The following is a 26,862-nucleotide window of genomic DNA, read 5'->3' on the forward strand; positions in this document are numbered from 1 at the left end:
AGGAGCAGGGAGACCCTAAGAGCCAACTTTTATGAATGAATCAATATATTAGGGACTGGGGGGACTTGGGAAAGATAGGAGGCATGTAGAGAAGTAGAAGGCATTGCCCTTGTCTTCATTTGAGATGTAATAGCTCCAGTGCAAATGTAGCACTGATTGCCCATTTTGGGATTCTAAGAAGGATAGATAAGTGTAGTGAGACTGGCTGGAGAAGTGTTTTAGAAAAGATGGGGAGAATTCGAATATATAGAGTGAGAGTGGCCTGAAAATTATTCCAAGGCAGAAGAGCAGAGTGAGCATAAGTCAGTCCTAGTTTCTCTGTGGGGAAAATAATACCTCTAAAGGGTGAAAATTTGTGTGTGTGCGCGCACGTGCGTGTGTGTGTGTGTGAAAATTCTTTACTTTTTTTCAATGTATAAGTCACATATATATCTATATCTCTCTATATATAATGCATAAACAGATGTATAGTATATCTGTGTATTAAAATTTCATGGAAGACATGATGTGATGGAGGAAATGTCTAAAAATGGTCCTTAGGGGAATGGTAATGATAAAAAGTTGAGAAATAGTTGACTTCAGTTCTGTTGACATTTGGGCCAGACTGTGGTTATAGGGAGCTGTCCTGTGTATTGTTGGATATTTAGCAGCATCGCTGGTCTCTATTCACTAGAGACAATTTTGACAATCAAAAATGTCTCCATATCTTGCCAAATATTCCCTGGGAAGTGCAAGAGTAGAGAAACCATGCTCTATAAGAACCATTGGCCTAAGGGAAAGATTCAGAGGAATGGAGGTTTAGAGGGTGGCAAGGAGACCACAGTACAGGATGTGGCACAGAACTTGTGTTTACTATAGACTTGCCCAATGAGTCAGTGGTGATCTGTGCTTTGAAATTGTGAGAACGCAGGTTGGAGAGAGAGGCTGGGGTCCTCACTGAGGACCACAATACAGAGCAGTTATACTATTGCTTCCATAATAGTATGATATATTTTTTCCTCCCCCATTTGAGAGCTCCTCTTTTCATTCATGTGTTGCATTCAACTGCTCCGACTTTATTGCTCTTATGTCTTTTTAAAGCAAGTTCTTAGCCTAAGAAGCTTGTTAAAGATGCAAATATCTGGTGGAGGAATGTTACCCATACCAAAACACAGAATCCTTAGTCTCCCTGAACTCACCCCAGGATTCCCTGGGCTGAGGTAGAGAGATCACCTTGAACCTTTGTTTTTTAAGCTCCTTAGGTGAGTACATGCACTCTTAAATCTAAGAGCCTTGGTCTTAGAATTCACCTAAGATACAAAAGGGCAGAAAAGTAGTTTATGATCCTTGTCGCATATGAGAATCACCTGAGAGTACTTTTACATTGTGGAAGCCTGGACTCACTGTAGCCCCATGATAAGTCTAGGGGTGGAATCTGAGCACTATAGTGTTTCTGTTCATAAAACACATTTCCTAGTGATTTTTGCTGAATATCCCTGCTCTCATCTGTATACTTCTTGTGGTTTTTCCTTCCTTCCTAGGGCTAGATGGTAGCACCCCTGCCTTTGAGAGGGAGCGACTCATTAATCAGTTCAATGATCCCAGCAACCTCACCACCTGGCTGTTCCTTCTTTCCACAAGGTGAGTGAAACTGTGAGGGGAGATCAAAGGCGTGTGTTCAAACAATTGGCCACCTAGGCATATACCCCAAAGGCTCTCAGGTTTGAAGTCTACTCAGGTTTGTAACTTGTTCTTTTTGTTGTTATTATTTAGTACCAGGAATTAAACTCAGGGGCACTCGACTACTGAGCCACATCCCCAGCCCTATTTTGTGTTTTATTTAGAGACAGGATCTCACTGAGTTGCTTAGTGCCTCCTGTTGCTGAGGCTGGCTTTGACTAGTAATCCTCCTGTCTCAGCCTCCTGAGCCACTGGAATTACAGGTATATGCCACCGCACCCGGCCTTGTAACTTGTTTTTGAGATCAGAGAGGGGATCCCAAAAAGAAGTTGTGGTAGAAGAGCAGTTGTGGTAGTGACATAAAGTTCTTTGAGACTTTTATTAACATTCATAATTAGCTTTTCTCTGAGGATTGTTCTGAGGCATAGACAATGTGATAAAGTGAAAGTGCCTGAAAAAGTGAACAGTCAATGTAATCATAAAAGGCTGATGCATCCTTTGTCTCATGCCAAGTACCTCAAAAGCTGTGCTGCCTTCTGCCACTAGAATGTTCCATAGCAGGGTATGAGCCTGTCACTACCCTCAGTGATTAGAGCAAAAACACTGACCAAGGATATCATTCTGGAACCTGGATGTGGGGCCTTACTTGTTACAGAGGAATAGAGAGTTGTAGGCACTGCCATGTTGGATTTCAGGGTATAGTTTTCAGTGCTTGAGGAACGTAACTATTTTTCAGCAAGACAGCAAAATTCTTGAGTATATTGTGCTTAAAATGAAGAGTAATGTTGGGGGAGGGTAAAGCTGATTAAAAAAAAACCTTCTTTAAGACTAAAGACTCAATGATTATTACCGTATATTTTAAAGGGCCGGATGCTTGGGTGTGAATCTAATTGGCGCCAATCGAGTGGTGGTGTTTGATGCTTCCTGGAACCCTTGCCATGATGCCCAAGCAGTATGTCGGGTATACCGTTATGGCCAGAAAAAGCCCTGTCACATCTATCGTTTGGTGGCTGATTATACGCTTGAAAAGAAGATCTATGATCGCCAGATTTCCAAGCAGGGCATGTCAGGTGGGCTATCTTGGAGGCATTCCAGAGGTACATCTATACAAGCTGCCTTCCTTATAGTATCAAAGGTGGGAGGGGAGGAGCAGGGTATGGGATCATAAGCAGGTGAGGAATCTTAGAAAACCAGCAGTTCCTCCCTTCTCATTCTCATTCCAATCATTAAAAGGGATTGACCTCACATTGTTGAAGATGGATTTAATGACAAGAGCCAAGCTAATTATGCAATTTTTTTCTTCTGATGTTTTCATTTCACCAGGGCCTTAGACTGGTTTTAGACTTTTTTTTTTTTTCCAGTATCAGAAATTTAACCAATACTGAACTATACCTCCAGCCCTTTTTAGGGTCTCTCTTAGGGTCTCTCTAAGTTGCCCAGCCTTCTCTTGCCTCAGCCTCCTAAGTGATGAGGATTATAGGCATTCACTATCATTCCTGGTCTTGACCTTTGACTTTCAGGTATGGGATGACTTTTCATCAGTAGTGACATTTCTGCCACATAAAACCTCCTTTCTCCCTGCTAACCTTTGTAATTGTGTTTTTAATCTTCTTTGCCATGTGCTGACTTTCTTTATTTCTTCTCTCTTCTAGATCGGGTGGTAGATGATCTAAATCCAATGCTGAACTTTACCCGGAAAGAGGTGGAAAATCTACTGCACTTTGTTGAGAAGGAGCCAGCTCCCCAAGCATCCTTGAATGTAAAAGGTATCAAGGAGTCAGTTCTACAGCTTGCTTGTTTGAAGTACCCTCACCTCATCACCAAGGTAAGAACCCAGTAGGCATGAAGTTCCCAAGCATGGCAGACTCTGTCAAAGCAGGCTTGTCTGGCAAGCTTGCTTTCTTCATTTGAAGTTGTATTTCATTCAGACATCTGGGATGCAATTGATTCTTCTCCTTGACCCAGATAGTCCCTTTTCTACTCCAACCACCTGCTTCTACCCTTTGTCAGATTCTAGGAGTACTGAGCTCAGACATGTGGAATAATTTGGCCATTGTAGTTTATATAGCAGAAAGAGAGGGGGGAAGTTCTGAAAATGTAGTTTCTTAATTTTCTAATAGGGAAGACAGGCTTAGGTGTCTGAAGTGGGTAATAGGTTAGAATTATGACAGAAAGACAGTAAACCTGCTTGTGTGTGCCTATGAGCGGGCTCTTTATGAGTGCTAGAGAGAGCCAGCTCCTTCTTGGTTTCAAAGTAAGGTTCATTGTCCATCAGTATGTTGGCAGGGCAGTCAGTCATGCTGGCACAAAGACTGGTAATTAAATCAACATCCCCCTGTGTCCCTAGGAGCCTTTCGAGCATGAGTCATTGCTCCTCAACCGAAAGGATCACAAGCTGACCAAGGCTGAGAAAAAAGCAGCAAAGAAAAGTTATGAGGAAGACAAACGAACGTCAGTTCCCTACACCCGCCCATCATATGCACAATATTACCCTGCCAGTGACCAGAGCCTGACCAGCATCCCTGCCTTCAGTCAGAGGAACTGGTGAGTTATTGAAAGGGGAGGGAGGGTCTGCTGCTAGGCCAGGCCCAAATTTTTTCAATTTCTTTTTTTAACCAAAGGGAGAGTCTACAATCTGCTGCTTTGGCTGTCATGAATTCTGATAGGTTTTATTCTAGGGTCAGGTATCAAAGTAGTTTAGCAACCATAACCACATAGTTTTAAGTGACTCTGGTTTTCACTGCCCTGGCTAGAAAAGTGAGCTGCTGGTTTTCTCACTCAGAAAAGCTTTTAAGGACTCCTGGGGGAACTGAGTGGGGCAGAAGGGAATACAGCTTCCCCAAACACAAAAGTTCAGCCCTTCCACAGTTTCATCCTATCCTAGCACCTTGGCCCTAGAATTCACATAGCAGTGAAGTTCAAGCTGATGGCCATGTTCTTTCTGGTCCCAGATTATAGTCTGGGAATACTTTTGTTCCTAATGGGATTTAATTCTGTAAATGTACGATGATCTTGAGCAAGAATAGTTGAGAATGTGAACTGTGGTGGAGGCCAACTGCTAAGGAGGGAGGGAGACTTTTTGTTAGATTTTACAGAACAAGTATCTATGTATCAGTTTTTTCTGTATTTAAAGACAAAGTGCCTTTCAGCCCTCACCTTCCTTTGTAATAACTAGATCAACTGTCTAGTCATTGATTGAGTGGTTTGCATTTTTTAATTACCTAATTTTTTTGAATGAAAGCAAATTATTTTATTTGAGGGGAATCAATTTATAAGAGTCACATGTAAAAAATAATCTTGCCAATGAGGACTTGAAAATATTAAATTTCTAAGATTTTATGTACAAGACACTGATTTTTTTTCTTTGTGTGAATAAATTTGCTTTTTTTTTTGGTGGTACTGGAAATAGAACATATATCCTTTTGCATGATAAGCTGGCTGCTACTCATTGAATGTACTTTTAAGTAGAAAGTCACTCTTAAAGCCTCAGGCTTCTTATTTTTGTGTCATTTTCAAAGATACTATTGTCTGGGAAGGTTTTCTTCTTTTGTCCTTCACCTCTGTTTTTTTCTGGACTCTTCTTTGTAACATAAGGAGTAGATTAAGTCTGAGCCCAAAGGGAGAAAAGAATTTTGGGGAGAAAATGTGACAAATAGTCCAGGCTGGGCTGTGAGGCGATAACTCTGTTTCCAGCCTACCTCGGCTCAGTGGAGATTCTAGCTTCTCATTGCATTTGATGGGGGCATACCATGATTCTGTTGATTCCTTATCCAGATGGGATACCTGAAGAGGCCCGCCTGCCCAAATTTCTAGCCTTAGCAAGAATATAAAATTTAGGTTGGCATCCTGTCATCCATCTGACTTTTGATCCTAGGAGGAATCCTGTTGACATCTAACCAGGGTCTCTAACTCCTGCCAAGCCTATCTGGGAACTTTGGTGTCCACACTGACCAAGGAGCTTCCCCAGTGGGCCTGTAGCAATCTGAGAGTGGTGTGATTGAGGAATTATGCAGATCAATTCTAAAAGGAGAGTGGTTTAAAAGTGTTCTCTTGTGCCAGTCTTCAGTCAATTGAGGAAGAACATACCTGTCCAAAGGAATTTCTACCCCAGGCCCAAAGACTGAAGACGTTAGAGATAGGAACTTTTTAAAAAAAATCTTGAATAACTTTCTCACAGTACCAACATCCATTTGAAAGGAAACCGATAGTGAAGAATGAGCTGTTGACTACGGATTAACATTTTGGTGTTAAGACAGTTCTCAGATTGGTTGTGGTCATTTAGAAGTTTGGCTTTTGTGCACAGTAATGCTGCTGTTGCTGCTTTTGTATGGTGGTCCTGACTACAGGGGCAATTTGAAGACTGGCTCAGGAATCAGTAGGAGCTTGGTGAAAAGTAGTATAGAGAAGGGTATTTGTATTACTTATCAAGACTTGAGGTTTCAGAGAGTAAAAATGGCTTAAGGTTGGGACAGTCTCTCAAGATCACCTAAACATATTCTACCACAAGGGTAAATGAGGAAAACTTTACCTCCTTTGTCTTTAATGTAATGTACCCTGTGGTCTGAAGAACTCTTCCTCCCTCAGTGCATCTTGGTATCATTCTAACTTCCTTTCAGGGACTAACTCTTGATCTAGATAATCCAAATTCTAGAGGAGAAGCACATGGCTCCTCTTATCTCCAGAAAGGTGGTATTCCATTGACATCTAACTCTGCTTCTCTTGGAGAGGTGTTATCTCTCTGCATCTTTCTCTGCCACTCTTTCTAAGATCTGCTTCTTATCTTTTTTTCCCCTTTTCTTGCAGTACTGGAAATTGAACTTGGGGGCCCTCTACCACTGAGCTATACCCTCAGCCTCATTTATTTATTTACTTAGAGTCAAAATCATCACTAAGCTGCCCAGGTGGCCTTGAACTTGTGGGCCTCCTGCCTGAGCCTCTCAGGTGGCTAGAATTACAGGCATGTGCCTCCATGTCTGACTGTGGTCTCCTTTTAAATTGACCAGACCCTGCAAGTTCTTCTGATTCTTCTCTTAGCACCAACTGAGAATGTAGAATAGGGCAGTCTGGAGAGGCCCCACAGCCTTTGGAGAGAGGCAAGAGCTGTTCTTCTCAACTCTCTGTTTGTCTTTCTCTTATAGGCAGCCAACACTGAAGGGTGATGAAAAGCCTGTGGCCAGTGTTCGTCCTGTACAGTCCACCCCCATCCCTATGATGCCACGGCATGTCCCACTGGGAGGCACTGTAAGCTCTGCTTCCAGCACAAATCCATCCATGAACTTCCCGATTAACTACTTGCAGAGGGCGGGAGTCCTCGTGCAGAAGGTGGTCACCACAACAGGTCAGAGAACTCTTCCATTCTATTCAGGGGTATCATCCCTTTTAAAATGACTTTGTTCACTAGGAAATATTTGTCAAATACCTTTTGTATTCTAGACCTTACTACATTTGGCACTGTAGGTAAGAACAGAGAAGATAGCAGAGAAGAATTTGCAATCTGGTGAAATATCTTAAGAAAAACACAGAATGGGTTTTCTTGAGTATGGTGGATGGAATCCTTTGAGCACACAGGGATTATGGAAGTATCATTAGATCACAGGGTAGGTCTCATAAGCTGTCACAGAGATGTGAATGTGCTGAGTCCTGCTAGGTGACATAAGATCAGCTAGGTATAAAAGACAGCTATCAACTTCCCTATGTAATTAGAAACCTGAATTATCACTTGCTTCTTTCATTGTGAGTTTGATGTAGCTGGAGCATTTTGGGTCAGTGAGCAATAGTGCAAGGTGGGCAGCCTAGTTACACTTTAGTTAATTCTGTGATTCAAAGTGATTGGGAAGGAAAGCATTTCATGATCCTATTTTCCATCTTGCTATTTAGAATATTCATGACATATAAATTTTAATGAAAACATCTTAACTGATTTTTATGAGAATAAAAAGAATACATGTCCATTGTAAAAAAAAAAAGTGAAATTAGTAAACAACAATTTTTTTAAAAAGAGCTCTTTGCAATCCCATTTCTCTGCTGATTCTTGAAAATACTCTTCACTGTGTGTGGAGTAATGCCAACATGGAAGAGGATGAGGCCACTTTTGGAGCCTGAAGTGATGTGGAACTGATAAAATGCCATTTGAATTAAAAATTTTTTCTAAACTAAAACTATAATTTTTAATTAAAGCAAGGAAAATTGGAAAGATGAGCAGATTTCTTGGTTTCTTAGTATTCTTTGTCGAGACAATTGTGAAAGATTCTGCCTATTTCACCTTGATTCTAAACTTCTGCTCCACAGAGAAGCTTGTAGGAAACCATTGAGTAACTGGGACAGATATGGGTCTTTGCATTTTCTTTCCCTTCTTCAGTCAGGCCCTATGCAATCTAAATTTGAGGTCTATTTTTCACTAGATATTGTTATTCCTGGACTCAACAGCTCTACAGATGTTCAGGCTAGAATTAATGCTGGTGAGAGCATCCACATCATCCGTGGGACGAAAGGTGAGAGCCTGACCAAAGAACCTATCCCTTGCCTTTGAGAGTACTAGGCTGGGAAACAGAATAAATACAAATGACTTGAGCTAATGGGGCATAGGAATCATCTCATAAAATTGTCACAATTGGGGGATATAAGAAAATGGCATTTCTAGGAGCTTGGCAGAGTTGGGTTGAGCCCAATGAATATTGGTAAGTGACTTTAAAAAAGGGAATCAAGGTCCATCCCTGTGTTTCTGTATTTTGCCACTGTTTTTATGGAGAATCTTAGGAGGGGGATGGGTAGATACCAAGAGACCAAAACTGACAGGAAAGCATTATGAAATGGATTATAAGCCAACATATGTGTTAGTGTGTCATTTGTACCTTTTTCCTTGGAGAACAGAGTGAGACTCTCAGGCTGGGAAATGTATTTGTTGTGTGGAATGAATTAGTACACATGGGTTGCATGATTTTTTCTATTTTTTTGAACCACTGAGCTACATCTCTGTGTATTCCCAATTCTTTTTAAGTTACTTTTTAAGTTGCTTAAGCCTGGCTTTAAACTTAAGATTCTCCTCTCTTAGCTTCCTGAGTTGTTGGGAACACACATGTGTGCCACTGTGATAAAATTTTTTGAGTGTGGTAATATAAAAAAGTCCATACATGTTTCTGGGTTCCTTACAGAGTGACGAGAGATTGCTAGAATGAAAAAGCTGGCCTAAACAGTGTCAAGAAACAATCGAAGCCTGTTTTTCATATTAGCCTTTAAACCCATCAATATATGAGGCTTTGGGTTTGTTTTTTTGTGTGTGGTAAAGAGATTTTACCCTAGAGTTAAGAATACCTTTAGGCTTAGGAAAAGGTTACCCTGAAGTACCCAGATGCACAAAGACAACTCAAGCTCTTACTGGGTTCTTCCCACCGTATAACGGGGCTCTTTCTAACCTAGAGCAGAGGTCAGCAAACTACAACCATGGGCAAGTCCAGTGTGCTCCCTGTTACTATACCTGGATGCTAAGAATGGGTTTTGCATTTTCATTTGGGTTTAAAAAAAAAAAAGGCAGTGGGGGGGGTAACATTTTGTGATGTGAAAATTATAAGAAATTCACTTTTAAGCTGTGCATGGAAGTGCATGCTTGTAATCCCAGCAGCTTGGGAGGCTGAGACAGGAGGATTGTGAATTCACTGCCAGCCTCAGCAACTTACTGAGGTCTTAAGCAACTTAGCAAGACCCTATCTCAAAATAAACTATAAACAGGCTAGGGATGTGGCTCAGTGGTTAAATGTCCCTGGGTTCAATCCCCAATACCCCCTCCCCACAAATTCACATTTTAGTGTCCGTGAATATTGATTGAAATGCAACCATGCCTAGCCATTTTCATGTTACAGAAGAATTAAGAAGCTGCCAACAGAGATCTTATAGCTTATAATACAATAAATATTTACTCTCTGTATTTTTAAGAAAATGTTTGCCAACTCCTGGCCTACAGGTAGTTCTGATATTCTAGAAACCTACAGGTGGGCCTGACACTCCAGAATATTGATCTAATGACATACTCAAGAATGAAGAGAAGGTAGATTAGTGCCTTGAGGGAATAGAAGGTGTGGATCTTGAATTCTTTTAACAAGGGAGAGAGGATAATGACAGTCCTTCCTGTCAGATTAAGAGGAGAACCTGAGCCAGAGTATTGGGGAGAGTATAAGGCAACAAATTGTTCTCTTTCATAGCACTTTATTTCTTCCATTGCATTGACTTCTTCTTATACTTTCTGGTATAATTATCTGTCTTCTCTTCTAGAGATTAAGCTCCTTGAGACAGGGCCTTTTCTATCTTGTTTAGTCATAGTATGTGCATAATACTTGGTAGTCTAACTATCAATGCTTCTGGAATAGATAAATAATTATGAGTCCATAACTATTATCCCACTCGTCATTTCATGGATCTTGAAGAGAGGGAATGAGACTTAATTTTATAGCTGTTTCCCAGCCCATGGTGCCTAGGTTGGAAACAGTACATATCTGTTTCTAAAAGTCATCTTTATGTTTCTTCTTAGGGACGTACATCCGCACCAGTGATGGACGGATCTTTGCTGTCCGGGCAACTGGCAAACCAAAGGCCCCTGAAGATGGTCGGATGGCTGCCTCAGGTATGGTAACTTTTACTTCCCACCAACCTGCACATTGGTTTGACTTAGTTTGTAATTAGCTTATTTTTTTAAATAGATAATATATGCATAGTTCCTAATTCAAAATGTACAAAAAGGAGTTAAGTGAAAAATAAGTGTTTCTTTCTATTTCTCCAGCTAGCCTGAAGCTTAGAAGCACTTGTTTGTTTTTCAGAGATATTCTATCTATGATACAGGGTTGTGTGAGTGTGGACATATAATTGTGTTTATAAAATATGTAAATAACATATAAATAAATTCATTCTCTCTCTCTCTCTCTCTCTCTCTCTCTCTCTCTCTCTCTCTTGTACTGGGGAACCCAGGGACGCTTAACCACTGATCCACATACCCAGCCCTTTTAGAGACAGGGTCTTGCTGAGTTGCTCAGGGCCTCACTTCAATTGCTGAGGGCCTTGCTAAATTGCTGAGACTGGTTTTGAACTTGTGATCCTTCTGCCTCAGCCCCCAAGTTTCTGGGATTACAGGCATGTGCTGTCATGCCTGGCTTTTCTTTGTAAATTTTTAAAACAAACAATGTTAATAAACAAACAATGCTAATATACTATAATACACTATTTATTCCTGTTTTCACTCATCAGTAATAACTCATTCCTTATCATTTCTTCTAGAATATGCCTCATTGAAGGTTTACACAGGATGGGATATAACACAGTGCACTAACTAGCTCCTTATTGATGTACATTCAGATTATTCTAGTGCACTACTGTGACATGTGGATGTATCCATAGGACATATTCTTAGAAGTGGGGTTGTCAGGCCAGAGGGTATATGTGTGGCACATTAGCAGTGTTAGGAACTCTTGCCAGGTTTTCCTCAGTGGGAGTGGTTTTTATTTATCCTCCCCACCACCGAGATACAAGAGCTACAATGCTTTTGTTCTTCTTAATTTGTGTTATGAAAATTTTTATACAGACAGAAAGGTTGAGAGAACAGCAATGTGAGTGCTCATACACCCTACACCTAGATCCAATAATTGTTAGTTTTTGTGAACCTCTCTCTCTTCCTTTCTATTATTTGAGTCATTTGTAAGTTGAAGACTTCATATCATTTTTTTTTTTAATTAGTATTTATTTTTTAGTTTTCGGCAGACACAACATCTTTGTTGGTATGTGGTGCTGAGGATCGAACCCGGGCCGCACACATGCCAGGCGAGCGCGCTACCGCTTGAGCCACATCCCCAGCCTTCATATCATTTTTTAAGATATACTTCAACATACATCTTAAGATTTAAGACATTTTCCTAGCCACAACACTATTATCACACTAAAAGAACAGCTAACAATAATTCTATAATGTTACCAGGTCATAATATATCCAGGTCATATTCAGATTTCTTATTTGTGCCAATTCTTCCATAGCTATGGATTTTGTTTTATTTTTTATACTAGGATGGACTGCTTTTTAATTTCATTTACCTCTTTTCTCCCCTGGTCACTGTCTCTTGCCCCTAAAAAAAAGGTCTGATTAGTTTTAAGAATGATCTGATGTTTCATAGCCATTATCTCATAGGATTCATATTGGTAGAGTTTTATAGATTGGGAAATCTGGGTGCAGAAAAGTAACATGCCTTTTCATGGCTAGACTTATATCTGGGATCAAATGATTTCTTTCTTTGACACTGGGAAGGGTTAACTGAGTGATGTTATTTAGACATCAAATAATTAGAATTTGGGGGGGGGCCACAAGATAGGGTGTTTTAAAAATAGCTCTCCCCCATTATTTTTCTTCTCTTTATTGCTATTCTGGTGCTAAGTTATCTGTATTTTGTTCCCAGGTTCCCAGGGACCTTCTTGTGAGTCCACAAGCAACGGCAGACACAGTGCCTCATCACCCAAAGCCCCTGACCCTGAGGGGCTGGCCAGGCCCGTCTCTCCTGACAGTCCGGAGATCATCAGTGAGCTCCAGCAGTATGCAGATGTGGCTGCTGCTCGAGAATCCCGTCAGAGCTCCCCAAGCACCAATGCCTCCCTGCCTGGCCCCCCGGCCCAACTCGTGGACAGCAGTGCTGTTCCCGGGACAGCTCTTGGAACTGAGTCACGGCTTGGGAGTCATTGCCTCAATAGTTCCCTTTTGGTGACTGGCCAGCCTTGTGGTGGCAGGCACCCAGTGCTAGACTTAAGGGGCCACAAACGAAAGTTGGCCACTCCACCTGCCGCCCAGGAGTCAGCCCGTCGGCGGTCCAGGAAGGGCCATCTGCCAGCCCCCGTGCAGCCGTATGAACACGGGTATCCAGTCTCTGGCGGGTTTGCCATGCCACCTGTCTCCTTAAATCATAACCTCACCACCCCCTTCACCTCCCAGGCTGGGGACAACTCCCTGTTTATGGGCAGTACCCCCTCCTACTACCAGCTGTCCAATTTGCTGGCAGATGCCCGCCTGGTATTTCCAGTGACTACTGACCCTCTGGTGCCAGCAGGCCCCGTCAGTTCCTCTTCCACGGCTACCTCAGTCACTGCCAGCAACCCCTCCTTCATGCTCAACCCTTCTGTGCCAGGGATACTACCCAGCTATTCACTCCCATTTTCACAGCCACTCCTGTCCGAGCCGAGGATGTTTGCGCCTTTTCCCTCCCCTGTCTTATCCAGTAACCTTTCACGGGGCATGTCTGTCTACCCTGGCTACATGTCCCCACATGCAGGCTACCCAGCTGGTGGCCTCCTCCGGTCCCAGGTGCCTCCATTTGACTCACATGAGATTGCTGAGGTGGGGTTCAGTTCCAATGATGATGAGGATAAGGACGATGATGTAATAGAGGTCACTGGGAAATAGCTGGGGAGGCTTTCCCCACCTCACTTGGGGTCCCCAGCAGGTTGCTCACAAAGCTGAAAGGCAGTGATCTGGGCTTTTTGAGAATAGGGTTCTTGGCAGGAGGGTAAAGGAAGAAGACAAAGAAGAGTGGTTAGCCATAGGGGCAGGGCTCTGTTGCTATTTTTAAAAAGAGGAAAAACAAATACAAAAAACAAAACCCCCAACGGAGCAGCAATAGTGGGAAATCAGGGACCCAAAACAGGGACGGTAGGGCAGGGCAGCCTGTCTCCCTTCCTTCCTGCCTTGCTTATGCTGTCTGCTTGCTTGCTTGCCCATCTGAGTGTAGATCCTCACATCCCATTTCTGTCTTTGGGAATAGTCTCTCCCAAGAGAGCTGCCTTACCGGGTGACTTAGCTTGGCCTGGGGAGGGGAGGGTAGGGAGGGGATGGTGAGTGAGAGAAGGGTGGGCAGGGGGAGCAGACTGAGATCCCATGAGAGAATGGGGTCTCTTTAAAGGGTGGGAAGTAAGCAGACCAGGTGTGTGTGTGTGTGTGTGTAAACATGCTTGTGTGCGTCCGCACGCGTGTGTGCGTGTGTGTGCGCACATACACATGCGCTCGCACGTGTGTATATGTTTGGGTATGTATGTACATGTATGTAACAGAGCAGGGGTGAAGATGGGAGGGGTGGGAGGGAGGGAGGAACCAAGGGGGAAACTAAAAAATGAATTTATCTTTTTTTAAATGGAAATCAGAGAGTGGTGGTTCATGGCACTATTAGTTGAACATCAGGGTGAGCCCAGGAGAAGAGCCATGGAAATCACAAGTTTCCTTCTAGTTGGGTGAAGAGAAGGCCCAGGTAACTCAAGTCCCTGGTTTTCAGAGCCACATCTATTTTAGAAATTGTGGGCAGGGGGAATCATGAGAGAAAATGGGCATTACCGACCTCTGTCTCTTTCCTCAGTAGTTGTCTTTAAGCAGATCTCCCTTTCCAGGGTGAGAGGGAAAAGCACTGCAGTATGAGTGAGAGGTCATAGAGTGTGGCTGGAAAAGACATTCTTTACCAGGGTGGAACTATGCCTCAGCTGTCTATCCTGGTGGCTTTTCCTTCCCTGTTAGAAAGTTCCATGTTAATTTATTTCTTATGGTTATGGGCAATTATTTATTATTTAGACTTTTCATGTTTTTTTTTTTTTTTTTTTTTTTTTTTGGTGGCAGGGAAGTTAAGGTTAAGGAAGGTAGGAGATAGGGACGTTTTGAGATGTACTAGACCCCATAGCTGCTGGTGAAAAAAAAATTCCTGAGTAGGTGGTGAATTTAACAGGGAAAGAGAGGTTTGACCCAGGGTTAGATTAAACAACTATGTTTTGGAGAGATGTGACCTCTCAGGAAGATCAGGGAATTCTGAGACTGGATAGTTAGTGGTGGTGAGACTTATTCTATAGAGATTGAAACTTGGGATCATGGAGTTTGCTATTGAGAAGTAAGTGACCCCCCTCAATTTGGAGCTGTGTCCTGCTGGAATGATAAGAGGTCAGCTCTATGCTGAATAGTGAAACTATGGATAGGCAGCTGCTGGGTTGAGGGAATGGACCATTGATTTCCTGTTAGGAAGTGTTTCAGCTTCCCCAGCTTATCAGGTGATCATTGCAGGCCTGGCGTCTGGTGCCTCCATCTTTGAAGGAGCATGGAGGAATCCTTCCTCTATAGGAGCCTTAAGTCTGGCTTTTGTCTTAAGAGAACCTGAATACATTAGTCATTCTGGCCTCTCCTTCCTTGTTGCCAGTGCAGGGAAGGAGCTTCTAGTCCTTAAACACTGGCTGTCTTCTATTGTTATATTCTGTGTCCTGTTGTCTCCATCTCCTTCCTCCCATCAAGACTTTGCCAGGCAGTCTTTATGATGAATAAACTTGTCTGGCTTTAGAACTTTACCATCTGTCTCTTGCTCCCCATTGGCTGGGTAGCTGCTATACTTGCCTCTTCCAACCCAGGAGGTTGCTTAACCTGGATCTCTACTGACAAGCCCATTCCATTGTTGGAGGGCCTAGCAAACTTTGGGATTTGTTTCCAGGGGAGAGATGGGGAGATGACTGATGGTGTGTGTGTGTGTGTATGTGTGCGCGCACACGCGTGTGCATGTTTGTGCACTATACAATAACACCAAAAGTGGAACTTAAGATGCTTTCTGTTTCATAACACCCTGTCAGACACTTAACTCTTCTATTCATAGAAGCCTTAGATCTTCAATTTAGCTATGCAAATTATTTTAATAATTTTAAAATAGCAGTTCCAACCAGTGCTTTCTCTCTCAGATGTGTCCCAAGAATGGATGGTGAAGGGATTCACTTGGAGTGGGCTCTCAGGTTGAGGCTGGTGCAGTAAGAGTAAGCTAGTCAGAACACACTCAGAACTTGGGTTACACTAATGTTTGTCAGCCTTGGAGCATTGGGATCCTAGAGACGTGTGAGTGAGTGAGTGTGTGTGTGTGTGTGTGTGTGTGTGTATGTGTAAAGGGAAAGAGGAATATTTCTGTGTTCACTTACAGGAAGTTGCTGCAGCAGTCTCTTGAAAATCTAGAAACCATTTCAGCAGGAAACTTGATCGATTCACTATAGGAATAGGCATTTGAAGTTGCCAGGATGCAGATGGGTGTCTGAGAGGCAACACATACCTGTCTGTTCCCTACCCAGGGTCCAGGTCTTGCTTCAGCCCTGCAAAGGCCAAAATTCTGGGAAGCTGTCCTTGCTAGAGAAGACTTTTAATCTGATAATATATGCTTCTACTATGTAGGGGGTGATGGTGAGATCATGAGAAACTGAATTGCAGCTAGTTTCATGGGTTTTGTTGCTTCTTGTTGTTTTTAATGAACCTGAAAAAAACATCTCTTGATTTTTCTTCTCTTTATATGAGCTGGTGGGCATATGTGCATGCACACCAAACATGAGCATGTGTGTAAGGGAAGCAGGAAATGTCTTAGAGCTAAGTACCATGTTTTACAGTTTCTTTGATCTGAAACATTTAGTGGTGGCTTCTATCTACCATCTAGGCCCTAGTCAGGGAAGGCTGGTGGTCCAGAGGGAAGGTAGAAGATCAGGCTTAGGCATTTTCCTTCACCATTTTCTTTGATGAAATGTTTTCAAGGGTCTCTGAAGTCTCATTCATCCTGTGTAGCCTAACTACTTTTCCTGGGGAACATAGTACTAAATGATTCAAGATTGCCATTTGTACTGATGCTTTATATCCTTTCTTAATATCTTTATGGATAAAGACTGCTAGCAGAGATAGAGTAGCTATTTAAGAAAGAAAGTGAGCCATGTTGGGTCAGATGTTTTTCTTTAGACTGGATATCTAATCTGTGAAGTCCTTCCCCTTTGAGTTGTGCTGCTTAGGCCTCTATATTTTCTCCTGATTTAAGGATAATTCTGGTCCTTGGAAGTCTCTTCCCCAGGAATTCTGTTTAACTACATATGAAATGCCCCACTCTGGGAGCATAAAGTAAAGAGCTGGGGTAAGTTTTGCTGATTGGTTGAAACACAACCAAGTTTCACAAGCAAGCTGTTGGCAGAGCAAGGCCTTCTACATCAATTTGTTTAAACCTGGCATTCTTTGCTCTGGGACTGCGTCCTCATCCCTTGGGGAAGGTCTTCTATGGACTTCACATTCCTTGTTCCTAGTGTTCCTGGATATGACTGCCTACTTCCCACTTTTCAGATGACTAGTCTCTCCCTTTTAGCCATGGCTTTCTGTGTACTCAGCCAAGTGGCTCTTCACCAAAACTCCTTTGAGAAGTTATCCTTTCTCCAAAGGACCCCCAGAAGACTTTCTGGCCCTTTGCTGACTGGTCCCAGGAAATCGGCACCTCAAGGCCTGAGAATGCTGTGCTCTCTGTTGCTCCCATTTAGACTCAGTTCTTTTTTCTGCCTTTTCTCTTCTGCCCTGTGTATTCTGCTGTGGTCCCTCAATGTCTGTTCTCTGCCACTAGTTTGGCCCTAGGCCTTTTATGAATACCTGAGTCTTTACAACGATGAACTTCCTGAGCAGGCAGTGTCCACCTTCTTTACTCTTCAGGGACCTGAGTCTGTTCCTTTCCCCTCTCACAGGTCTGTTTGTTGGAGTCATCTAGTGCAGTGAGGAGAGGTAGCCAGGCAGGCTGCAGAATCTGCAATGCAGAGGGCTAGGGGAGGTTTGGGTTCTCTGCTACTACTGGGATGATATTCAGATGAGAGGGGACCTCATACTGTGACCTGACCCAGGACCCTCCCTAGAAGAGAGCTTAGCCCAGCTGTGTTTGAGTGAGTGAGTGTGAGAATGTGTGTGCACATGTGTGCTCATGTGCACCTGGGTGTAAAATGACTGTTATCTGGTTGTGTTACTCAGGGTGGGCTGGGGACTAACCAGAAGAATCCCCCAGGCCTGCCCAAGACAGGTTTTTTTTTCCTTGTACCCTCTTCAGAGGGATCAGGGGAAGAGGGTCCAGGTAGGTTGAGGGGGTCACAATGGATAACCACTAAGGCCACACTGCTGCCAGGGGTAAGGGGTAGGGTGGGATGGGGGAGATGAGGTGGCCCCAGGGCCCTGGCACCTGGCTTTGGTTTTCCGTCTTCTTTCCTCAGGACGCCCCTGAGGCCTGGGACCTGTGCCTGGCTTAGAGAAGCATCTGTGGCTGGGTGATCCAGCTGCTGGTGTGATCATGGGCTTCCCTCCTCTCTCAGCAGGACAGGCGCTTCTGCCCCAGAGACTGGGCAACTGGCTGTTTCTATGACGTATTTATTTTTACTTGTGTTTCATGTCACTTTTTTAAGAAAAAAGAAAAAAACAGAACAATTGTAAGTCAGTATAACTGCCTATCAGTTTTCTTTATTTCTCTTTTTGTAAAATAAAATTTAAACTCAAGAAGGGCAGTGTTGTCTGATTAAGGAATTGTCTGGACAGCTGAGTAGCTGAGTGTTGGTGAAAATATAACTCACCATAGTGGCACTGGGACAGCACTTGGGGGGTGAGATAGATGGGAACAGAGGGAAAACTGCTAGCAGGCTCTTTGTTGGCAGTGAGGTACACTGCTTTTTTCAGCCTTTGTTCACCTAAAGAGGTTTGGGTATCCTCTGTTACCCTCCATTTCCAGACTCTCAGGGAAACAGCAAAATAGACATTAAGGCTAGTTGGTCCTTAGCCATGGCAAGTCCTATAGGGCAACCCTGTCTAGGCTGAGTGGCTGGGGATTGGGCCAGCATCAGTGGGAGGTGGGAGATGGTGTGTCTGTGAGTGGCTAATGGCATTGTCAGAAAGCAATCTTAGACTGCATGTGTGTTCTCTGTCATCTGAGTTAGGACTCTAGCCACTTCCCACAGAAAGCTAACCAGGGCTTTCAGTGGGAGGAGGTGGGGAGGGAGGGGACAGTCCACTCTAGCTACCCACCCAAGTTTAGTTTCATTAAGGGAAGGAATCCTGGGGAAATATTATATGGAAATTAGGGAGAATAAAAGAGCCTATGTGGGAATTCCTTAGATGGAAGGCCAAGTCTGGGCTCATGACAGGGTGATATGTATTATTGGAGCTGGGACTGGGAGTGGAAAGTGTGTAGGATAAAGACTGGATGAGCAGGTTTCAGGCGTATTGCAAGGGGTGAAGAAAGTGCCTTGCAAAGCAAGCTGCTGACTCCTAGTGGCCAGCCAAGGCCTTTCAGAGATCTTACCAAGGTGGCATTTACACTGATGGAAGCAGTGGGGAGATGAAGCCTGGCAGACTGCTGGCTACAGCCCTAGTGGAAGTCTAGCTCCCCTTACACAACAGAGTGCTGAAGCTCCTAAGGCACACCCTGAACTTGATTTCCCACTCCAGCTAAAGGAACTGGGCAGAGAGGACAAGGTGAGAAAAGGCAACTTTAGACTTTTCCTGGAAGAAGCTCATCAACTTCTGAGAAGTAGAATTGATGGGCAAACCCTGTAGGCAGAGACTGTCTCTGAGCCAGTGCCATACTCCTCTTTGTGTCACAGAAAATGCTTCCAAATGTATGTATACCTAATAGTCATGTGCTTGATTTTCATCATTAGAACCTGCTGGCCTGCCCCTGAGTTAGGGGACCAGCTGCCCATTCTGCCAGTCTCCCCAGGGTATGGGGACAGACTTAGCCCTGTGGTAAGATTTAGTCCCCTCTGCCTGTAGAAAGAAGAAATGTGAAGCAGACAGAGAGGGGGGAAAGCCAGGATTATGACTACCTTTGTGGGACCAACCTGCCCTTTGCTGGTGTTGTAGTGGGATTCACAAGATACACTGCACACATGGCGTTTGACTTTTTCTATAGCCACCTTCATTGTGTTCCCTTTAGAGTGATCCCCCTTCCAAACAGCAGTCCTCATCAGAAGGACCAAGATTGTCCTTTGCCCAGCCTGTCTTGTTTATAAGCAGGCTTATGAGGGTAGTTGTCTCCTTCCCCACCTCCTTCACTGTAAACCTAGGCTTCTCAGGCTACCAGGGCTTTATCTTGGGCACCTAGCATAGTGCTTTGTGGTTCTGAGATAGAAGCTGAAGATTGAACCTGTCCTCAAGGAATTCGAAGTAGGTTAGGCTAAACCAGGTCAGAGTAGCCTTCCCCAGCCACATCCAGGGTACTGGAGGAGACTAAGGGAGGAATTCCCCTGGAACAAGCTCCAAGAAGATGGGGATTTGGTTTTGTTCACTCAGTATCCCCAGCCCCTAGAACTGTCTGGCAGGAAGTGGTACTTGATAAATGTTGGCTGGGAGAATGATTATTCCTGTGCCCACTGAAGGAAAGTTAGTGGGGGGTGAGTGGAAGCCAGAAGCAGATATTTATGTTGTTGAGAGGTTGGATCCACCAGTTTCTCCCCTGAGCCCAGAATGGGATTGAGCTTCTATAGCTTTAAAACGGAAGCAAGTGGCCTTGTGTTGCTTGGTTCCCAAGCATGTTATGAAACCTCAATTAGATAAACTGGCCAGAGTTAGGGATTGTACCAATGCTAGAAGTTGACATTGCTGTGTCGCACCTTCCTAACCTGTACAAACAGTTTTCTACAGTCCGGTTTCCCGGACCCCCGCCTGACCCTTTATTGCGGGCCACCAGGCTGACTTCCCCCGCGTCTGGAGCTGGGCTGTCGCTGTAGAGCTTCCGCCAACCCAGCTACCCTGGGGTGTTATTCAGTCAACCCTCTGCAAGCCTGTTTGCTTGCTGGAGGCGGGAAGGTACACTGTGGGCTCCACCCCAGCCAAGTCCCTGGGATTGGCGAGCGCGCGTTGCTACGGAGACGGGGCGGGGCCGCCCCCTGGGTCCCGAGCGCACGCGCCCACGGCCACGGCCACGTCCCGCCGCGAGAGGGGGCGGAGCGAGCGTGAGCGGCGGGCGCGCGCAGGCTCCGCGACCGATCCCCGAGCTGCCTGTGTAGGGCGGCGTCCGTGGGATGGCTGCTGAGGTGAGGGCCGGGCCAGAGAGGCGTCCCCGCCGGGGCGTGGGCCTGGGGCCACGGTCCTCCCAGGCGTGACCTCAGGGCTCCCCGCGACCCTTTCGTGGCCCCCTGCGACCTAGGCCACCCTTTGCATATCGTCTTGTCCACAGCTGGCCCCGGTCAGGTCCGAGGCCCTGAATGCGACTTTGGGCCAGCCCTTCCCACCTTAGGTCACCCACTACCTCAGTCGCGGGTACGGGGCTTGTCTAGGGGCAGTGGAGCTGGGGAGGAAACGGAGGCATGAGTCACCTTTTAAGTCCATCTAATTCACGAGGCCGCGCCTCGCCTCGCCGCCCCGCTGCAAACTTTAGCGTCCCTTAAGTTGCAGAGGTGCGTGGAGCTACAAGATCCGTGAGCCGAGAGAAAGAGGCTAGACATATAGTCAAGGCTTCGGGCCAGCAAGGGCTGGAAGCCGAGAGCGAGAGGCGGCGCCCTCTAGAGCGCGCGGGCCCCTCAGAGCCGCTGTCTTGCCTCTTAGTTCTAGAGCCAAAGTTTTGCCAGCGCGGGGCCCTTTAAGGCCGGTCGTCCAAGGACCGGCCCTCCTCCAAGGCGCAAGTGAGCGGCCTCAGGAAGCTCGCGCCGGCCGCCAGCCCCCATACTCACCCAGCCCCCATGCACACCCGCTTGAGTGGTTAGGCGTCTGAATCTGGGGCCTCTGATCCGAGGGTAAACTGAGGCCAGAGAAAGGGCACATCCTTCCCAAGGTTAGTGGCAGGGCTGTTTGGGCACCAAGTGTGGTGGCTGGAACCCACCAGGAAGGGGGTATGAGGAAGGCTCTAGAGAAGATCCAGACGTTGTGAGGATGGGTTTGGCTTCTGATTTCCCCGAGGTTTTGAGTATGGGATGGTGGGTGCTTGCAGAGGACCTGGTGGGCTTTCCTTGGGAAGGGGTTAGTCAGGGCGTGGAGCCCTGCCCAGTGGTTATTTCCTGGGCTGGAGTGACTCTTCCTTTTTGCCCCCAGCTCTGGAGCACTTGGCCCCTGCTGCGCTGGATGCCATGAGTTGCTAAAAGTGAACCTGGCTTTTCAGGTGAGCCTCCTCAGCCCTTCTTCCTTTTATCTTTTGTGTAAGGGGGAAATTAACATTTCCCTTCTTCCTTTCTACGTGCTTTAAAGCTCTGCTCCCACACCCTGCAGGAACATTTACCCCCTTTCTGAGCGGTTTGGGAGAGGCAAAAGAAAGGTGGGAGTTAAATTCCTTTGAAATAGAGGTGTGCAGAAGAGAGTAGCACAGAGTAAGGGCTTGTTACTCCTAGAGCAATCCGTGTCCTTGATGCTGAGAGCTTCAGGTCTTGAGTTCTGAGATGTCCAACCTGGATTAAATGCTTGGGATTTTCTGGAAGCCAGTCATCAGGGAGGAGAGAGAAATTGGAAATGGGGGCTGGGTCATGCTGCTTGGGTTCCCATTGCTTACATTTTGGTTCAGGTGACTGTTAATACGTGTGTGATCTTGGTCAAGTAGCTTAATGTTACTTGAGTCTTTGGGTGAAGATGATGGCCCCCATGATTCAGTAGAAGAGGCTAGCTAGGCCACCCATCCCAAGATGACAAAGACTAGAGTAGTGGTGAAGGGCAGGAAAGAAACTTTAATCAGCATGGCCACTTAGGGAAGGACAGATATGAGGGTACTGTGACCAAAGGTTTGTTTTCAAGGGAAAATTTTAGGGTTTTAAATTTTAAGGGTCTTGCATGGTTGGGGAATTTGCATAGTTAGTGGAGTAAGTCATCCTAGTCAGGCCATGGTTGATGATTATCTGAGACTTGGTTCTGTGAACTTCCTGGAAGGTCAGAATTGGAAAGTCATCATCACTTGAACGGGCAGTTTGGTTCCCATTGTGAGATGATTACTCCTGCTTTGGGGGCAGCCTTGGTTTCCTCATGGAATAATTGTTCCCACTAAGGGGAGCAATTTCATTTTGAGATGATGCCTTGACTTTGCTTGAGATAGTATCAGTCCTTTTTCATAAAGAAACTTATCAATTGAGCCTGTTCCTGGAATCCAAGGTAGCTGAAGGAGGAAGTAGCTCAGAGTGGGGAAAAAATAGTTAAAAGAGGAAAATGGAGTCAAAGAGGGACAAAATGGATTTAGTTGTTTAGGTTAGTAACTGGGTCCTCATTCTGATATTTCCAACCACTTGTTCCCTGATCTATACTTGCTTTGTATGTGTGTGTGTGTGTGTGTTAAGTACCCAAATCAATTGGAGATAGAATGAATAGGACAGGGAATGCATATAAAAAAGATAATGAATCTGATGGTCAAGAGCACCCGTGAGTGAGAAGACCTGTGGGAGGCACTTCATTATGATACAGTAGGATTATTAGTGTATGAGACTTCTTTGAGATGCAAATGCTGCATGCTCTTTGACTTGAAAAATAATGTTTTAGCATACTCTCTTCACATTCACAACCTACAGGGACCAACCTTAGGGATAACTTTTCCATAGGGCAGAAGCATTGCCTTTTCAGCTCCAAAACCTTTAAAATTTTAAATATTAATTTTATAATATTAATTTTAAATAATTGGAGTGGGAGTGTTCCCCCAGTAGGTCCCATGCTCCCTTTAAGTAGTTTTCTGGATGCTGTGATCCCTCCCTTTATGTTACTGTGCGTAGCCTGCTTAAAAAAGAGCATTCGGCCTCAGTCTCTAAGTTGCTAGGAGGCCTAGACAATCTGACCTCTGTGGATCTTGAGCCTATTCCTGTATAGCTTTTTTTGCCTCTTTTGAGTAACTGTTACTTCCCTGTCTTTTTATGTTTCTACTTGTACCAGCCTTTTCCTCTTACTTACTGTTTATATTCTGTGGGCTGGGAAAGAAGAGTGAAGCTGTTAGCATTGATGGTTCGAGTATGGAAAGTTTAGGGCTGAACTTCGTTCTGGGTGCTCAGGCTTGTTTGCTTTGACTTCTCCTCTGGTTCTGGATGGGTGAGCTTGCTGGATAGCAGGGTCCCTGCAGGACAGATATACTTATCAAAGGAGAGTTTCCTATGAAAAGTCTCTTATGACACATTTTCCCCCTGGGGTTTTGTTCTTTATGATTTTACTATTAATAAGTGTTTGGATCCTGATGCATGTCTATCCTCTGTCCTCTGAAAGTAGTGCCTGAGGCTTGGGGAGTCTGGGCTGGCAATTGGGCTCAGCTGTGGGAAGGAAGAGGCACTGTGGGGAAAGGATGAATTGTGATGTCTGGCCTATCTTAGGAGAGGCTGATCAGGGCCAGGAGTATATCCCTTGCTGATTCATTCTTCTGTCCCTCCATGACACAGTTTGCCCAGGTGTGACCAGGGCTGTTAGCTACCAGACAGAACTTCTCTGAGAGCGTCAATGACTGTGATTAAGAAATAAAGAAGCTTGTGGCTTCAGTCATCCTTTGTAGCTCCCTTCTAGGTCACCCTATGTGTAAACACCTCTGACTCCTCCCCCTTCTGGGTCAGAGCATCCAAGACAAGGCTAAGGTTGGGCTAGAACCAGTTGGTGGGTAGGTGGGCACAGTCAAAGCAGGCTACCAGCCTCCTCTCTCTTCTGTCTCCTTTGCAGCTGCCTTGGGGTGCTGTGTGGGAGGCCCAGAACCATGTCGGACCTGCTCCTACTGGGCCTGATTGGGGGCCTGACTCTGCTGCTGCTGCTGACATTGCTGGCCTTTGCCGGGTATTCAGGGTTGCTGACTGGGGTGGCAGTGAGTGCTGGCTCACCCCTCATCCGCAACATAACTGTGGCCTACAAGTTCCACGTGGGGCCCTATGGCAACACTGGGCAGCTTTTCACGGAGAGCTGCAGTATATCCCCTGAGCTCCGCTCCATCGCTGTCTACTATGACCACCCCCATATGGTAAGGAGTCTCCATGGGATTCTACTTCACAGATAGACCTGGGTCTGGGCTTAGTGGGGCAGAGGAGTTTGGGTTTCTCGGGGAAGGGTGGGGAAGTCTTTGAATTGGCCTTGTAGACCATCTCCTCTCTGAGCTTGAAGCCTCTTCCTTATTTAGCTTGGACTATTGCTTTAGGTACCCATTAGCTGACTTTTTATTTGCCCAGGTCTGGTTCCCCTTGCTCATGGCTACTTTTAAGTTATTTATTTATTAGTTGTAGTTGGACATAATATCTTTATTTTATTTATTTATTTTTATGTGGTGCTGAGTATTGAACCCAGGGCCTTGCACGTGCTAGGCAAGCACTCTACCACTGAGCCACAACCCCAGCCCTACTTGTAGATTTTTGGAATTAGTGGAATGTATTACTGTAAGTCCCTAGTTTCCACTTGGACCTTTTGCCGCCGCCTCTTGCTGTGCCTTTTCTGTGTCCATTTGGGGCCAGTGTGTTAAGGCCAGGCAATTCAGATTCTGTCCACTCTGGGGGGTTACATCTTATTTCTGTGCTTTCACTCCTTCAGTTCTCCTGCTATAGTGAGAGGGCAGCCCCCAGACAAGGGGCTTGGAATCCTACCTCTCCAGCCATGATAGTGTTTTCCTGTTCTCCTGATGATGTATTTCCTTAGACATCAAGCTCCTAGTTGAGAGTAAGATAAGTGGAGCCAGATGAACTACTCAGAATGTCCAGGATGCTGGGGTCAGAAATGAACCCAGCATCACTGGCACTCTGTGGGTGTCTGGCTGTACTATAGCCTACAGTGAGTCAGGGCTTGCCAATGTAGCCTCCTGCATGCTATGGGGTGGTACTGCCCACAGGTGGGTGAGCTGGCAGCTCTGCTAAGGGTTGTTCAGCCTTCATTTCTGAGCCATGCCAAACCAAGCATTTATGAATCCCTAGCTCTGATTTCCTTGTCTGGAGAGCACAAGTGAACATACATTATGGCCTACCCACTATTGGCTGACCAGGCATCACTGGAGTAATCGAATGAAACAGGGTGTGCTGACTCCTTCTCTCTGCCAGGTTCTACTCTATACCTATACTCAACAGATTAATCAGATCTGGTCCTGACCTCAGGAGATTGTGTAGTTGGCAAGTCAGCCTTTTACAAATGATTCTTCAATAAGGCCTGGGTTCGGTGTCCATAGAAGTTTGAGCTATAAAGGCCTCGACTTTGTTGGGAAGATTTAGAGAAGAGGTGGATTTCAGTTGGGCTTTCCCACATGAGTAGAATTTGGCTCTGCTACAAAGGGCCACATGACTAAGAAAACTGTAGGAACAAAAACTTGGAGACATGGAATTAGAGGGGAAGTGAGGCCAGTTAGCATGTGGTGGATAGAGAAAGTAGTGGAAAAAATCCCTGATCCATGTGGTGAGGAGGTGCAGCTGGTTGAGAGAAAGGGAATGGCACTGTTTGCCACTTTCATCTTGGGAAGCTAATTGGAAGACAGGTGGAGGATAGAAAGAGATGAGGCAGGGAGGCCATTAAAGAGATTGAACTGGGCCCAGGTGAGAGATGATATAGGTAGTTTGAGAGATGAGTAGACACTAAGGTTTCATAGTCACATGGCTGGGAGATAGCATTATATGAAGATGGGAGCATTGGGGCACAGGTGCTGGGCTGTGGGCCTCACCTTCAACCCTGCTTAGGGTCTATTGTGTAAGTCCCTGCCTCTCCTGCCACATCTGGCCTAGGTAGAATCCCTCTGCAAGGCCAGAGGAGGGAGGAAGGAGGAAAATTCTTGTAGCTGCCTCCTTTCTTCTCAGTATATCTTCATGTTCTTGAAGTAGCACATTGCCTCTTTGGTAGGAGATCCTAATTCCAAGTTGGGAAAGGCCAAGGCATCAGATATTCTGGGGCCAGTGCTGGAGGCTGGGCCAGGGAAGAATGAGATAGAAGAACCCTGATAAGAGAGACTCTCCCCCATGACCCTCTGGCCTGGCCACTGCTTCTAGATAGCTCACCATGCAGCTCTCCCTGAGATGTGGTGGACTTCATAGAGTGGGCCCTGGTTGTCCAGGGTTGGCTGGAAATAGTCTGTCTTAGGTGCTTGTCTAGGGGGCCCTGGCCTGAGAGCTAGCCTTGAAACTGGCAGTCCTAGGTTCTGATTCTATCCCATTGCTATCCTGCTATGCAGTCTTGGGTATATCACATAAAATTTCTGAGCATCTGTTTCCTCATCTGCAGGGTAGTGGTAAAATACCTGTTTCATAGGTAGGCTGACAAGGGCTTAGTTAAGTGATACAGGTGAGGTCTTCACTTCAGTGCCTGGTGATCAGTGGATGTTTAACAATGACAGAGAAAAAGGTGGAAAAAAATTAGCATGTGCTGAGGGGTCTAACCCTTTGTCTGGCTATAGACATCTGGCTGGCTGTGGACTCATCACAGACGATGAATGAGCAGGTGAAGGTGGCCTCTCTGATCCTGCTCCTTCTAGTACGGTCTCTCAAGAAGATACCTGTGTCCATATTCAGAGCTGACTT

General features: G+C 45.2%; 2 protein-coding genes across 8 annotated transcripts in view; both read left to right on the plus strand.

Moving 5' to 3' along the window:
* Positions 1–13,250, plus strand: part of Rad54l2 (RAD54 like 2) — a 144,673-nt gene extending 131,423 nt beyond the window's left edge. For all 3 annotated transcript variants that reach the window (XM_078043265.1, XM_005326972.5, XM_078043266.1), the window contains 8 exons: positions 1,521–1,620; positions 2,524–2,729; positions 3,312–3,484; positions 4,007–4,203; positions 6,798–6,997; positions 8,061–8,150; positions 10,181–10,273; positions 12,087–13,250. In XM_078043265.1, coding sequence (XP_077899391.1) covers positions 1,521–1,620; positions 2,524–2,729; positions 3,312–3,484; positions 4,007–4,203; positions 6,798–6,997; positions 8,061–8,150; positions 10,181–10,273; positions 12,087–13,081 — 2,054 coding nt within the window. In that variant the 3' untranslated portion in view covers positions 13,082–13,250. The remainder of the gene's footprint in view (positions 1–1,520; positions 1,621–2,523; positions 2,730–3,311; positions 3,485–4,006; positions 4,204–6,797; positions 6,998–8,060; positions 8,151–10,180; positions 10,274–12,086) is intronic.
* Positions 13,251–20,328: 7,078 nt separating this feature from the next.
* Positions 20,329–26,862, plus strand: part of Tex264 (testis expressed 264, ER-phagy receptor) — a 31,249-nt gene continuing 24,715 nt past the window's right edge. Inside the window, exons 1-3 of one of the 5 annotated variants that reach the window (XM_013359363.4) lie at positions 20,329–20,484; positions 21,479–21,545; positions 24,050–24,341. In XM_013359363.4, coding sequence (XP_013214817.1) covers positions 24,084–24,341 — 258 coding nt within the window. In that variant the 5' untranslated portion in view covers positions 20,329–20,484; positions 21,479–21,545; positions 24,050–24,083. Of the gene's footprint in view, positions 20,485–20,517; positions 20,711–21,067; positions 21,222–21,478; positions 21,546–24,049; positions 24,342–26,862 lie in introns of those variants that run through there. The other 4 variants (XM_013359360.4, XM_005326973.5, XM_013359362.4 and 1 more) reach the window with 4 other exon arrangements.

The sequence above is a fragment of the Ictidomys tridecemlineatus genome, chromosome 3, assembly GCF_052094955.1.
Source record: "Ictidomys tridecemlineatus isolate mIctTri1 chromosome 3, mIctTri1.hap1, whole genome shotgun sequence".
Classification (NCBI taxonomy): Eukaryota; Metazoa; Chordata; class Mammalia; order Rodentia; family Sciuridae; genus Ictidomys; species Ictidomys tridecemlineatus.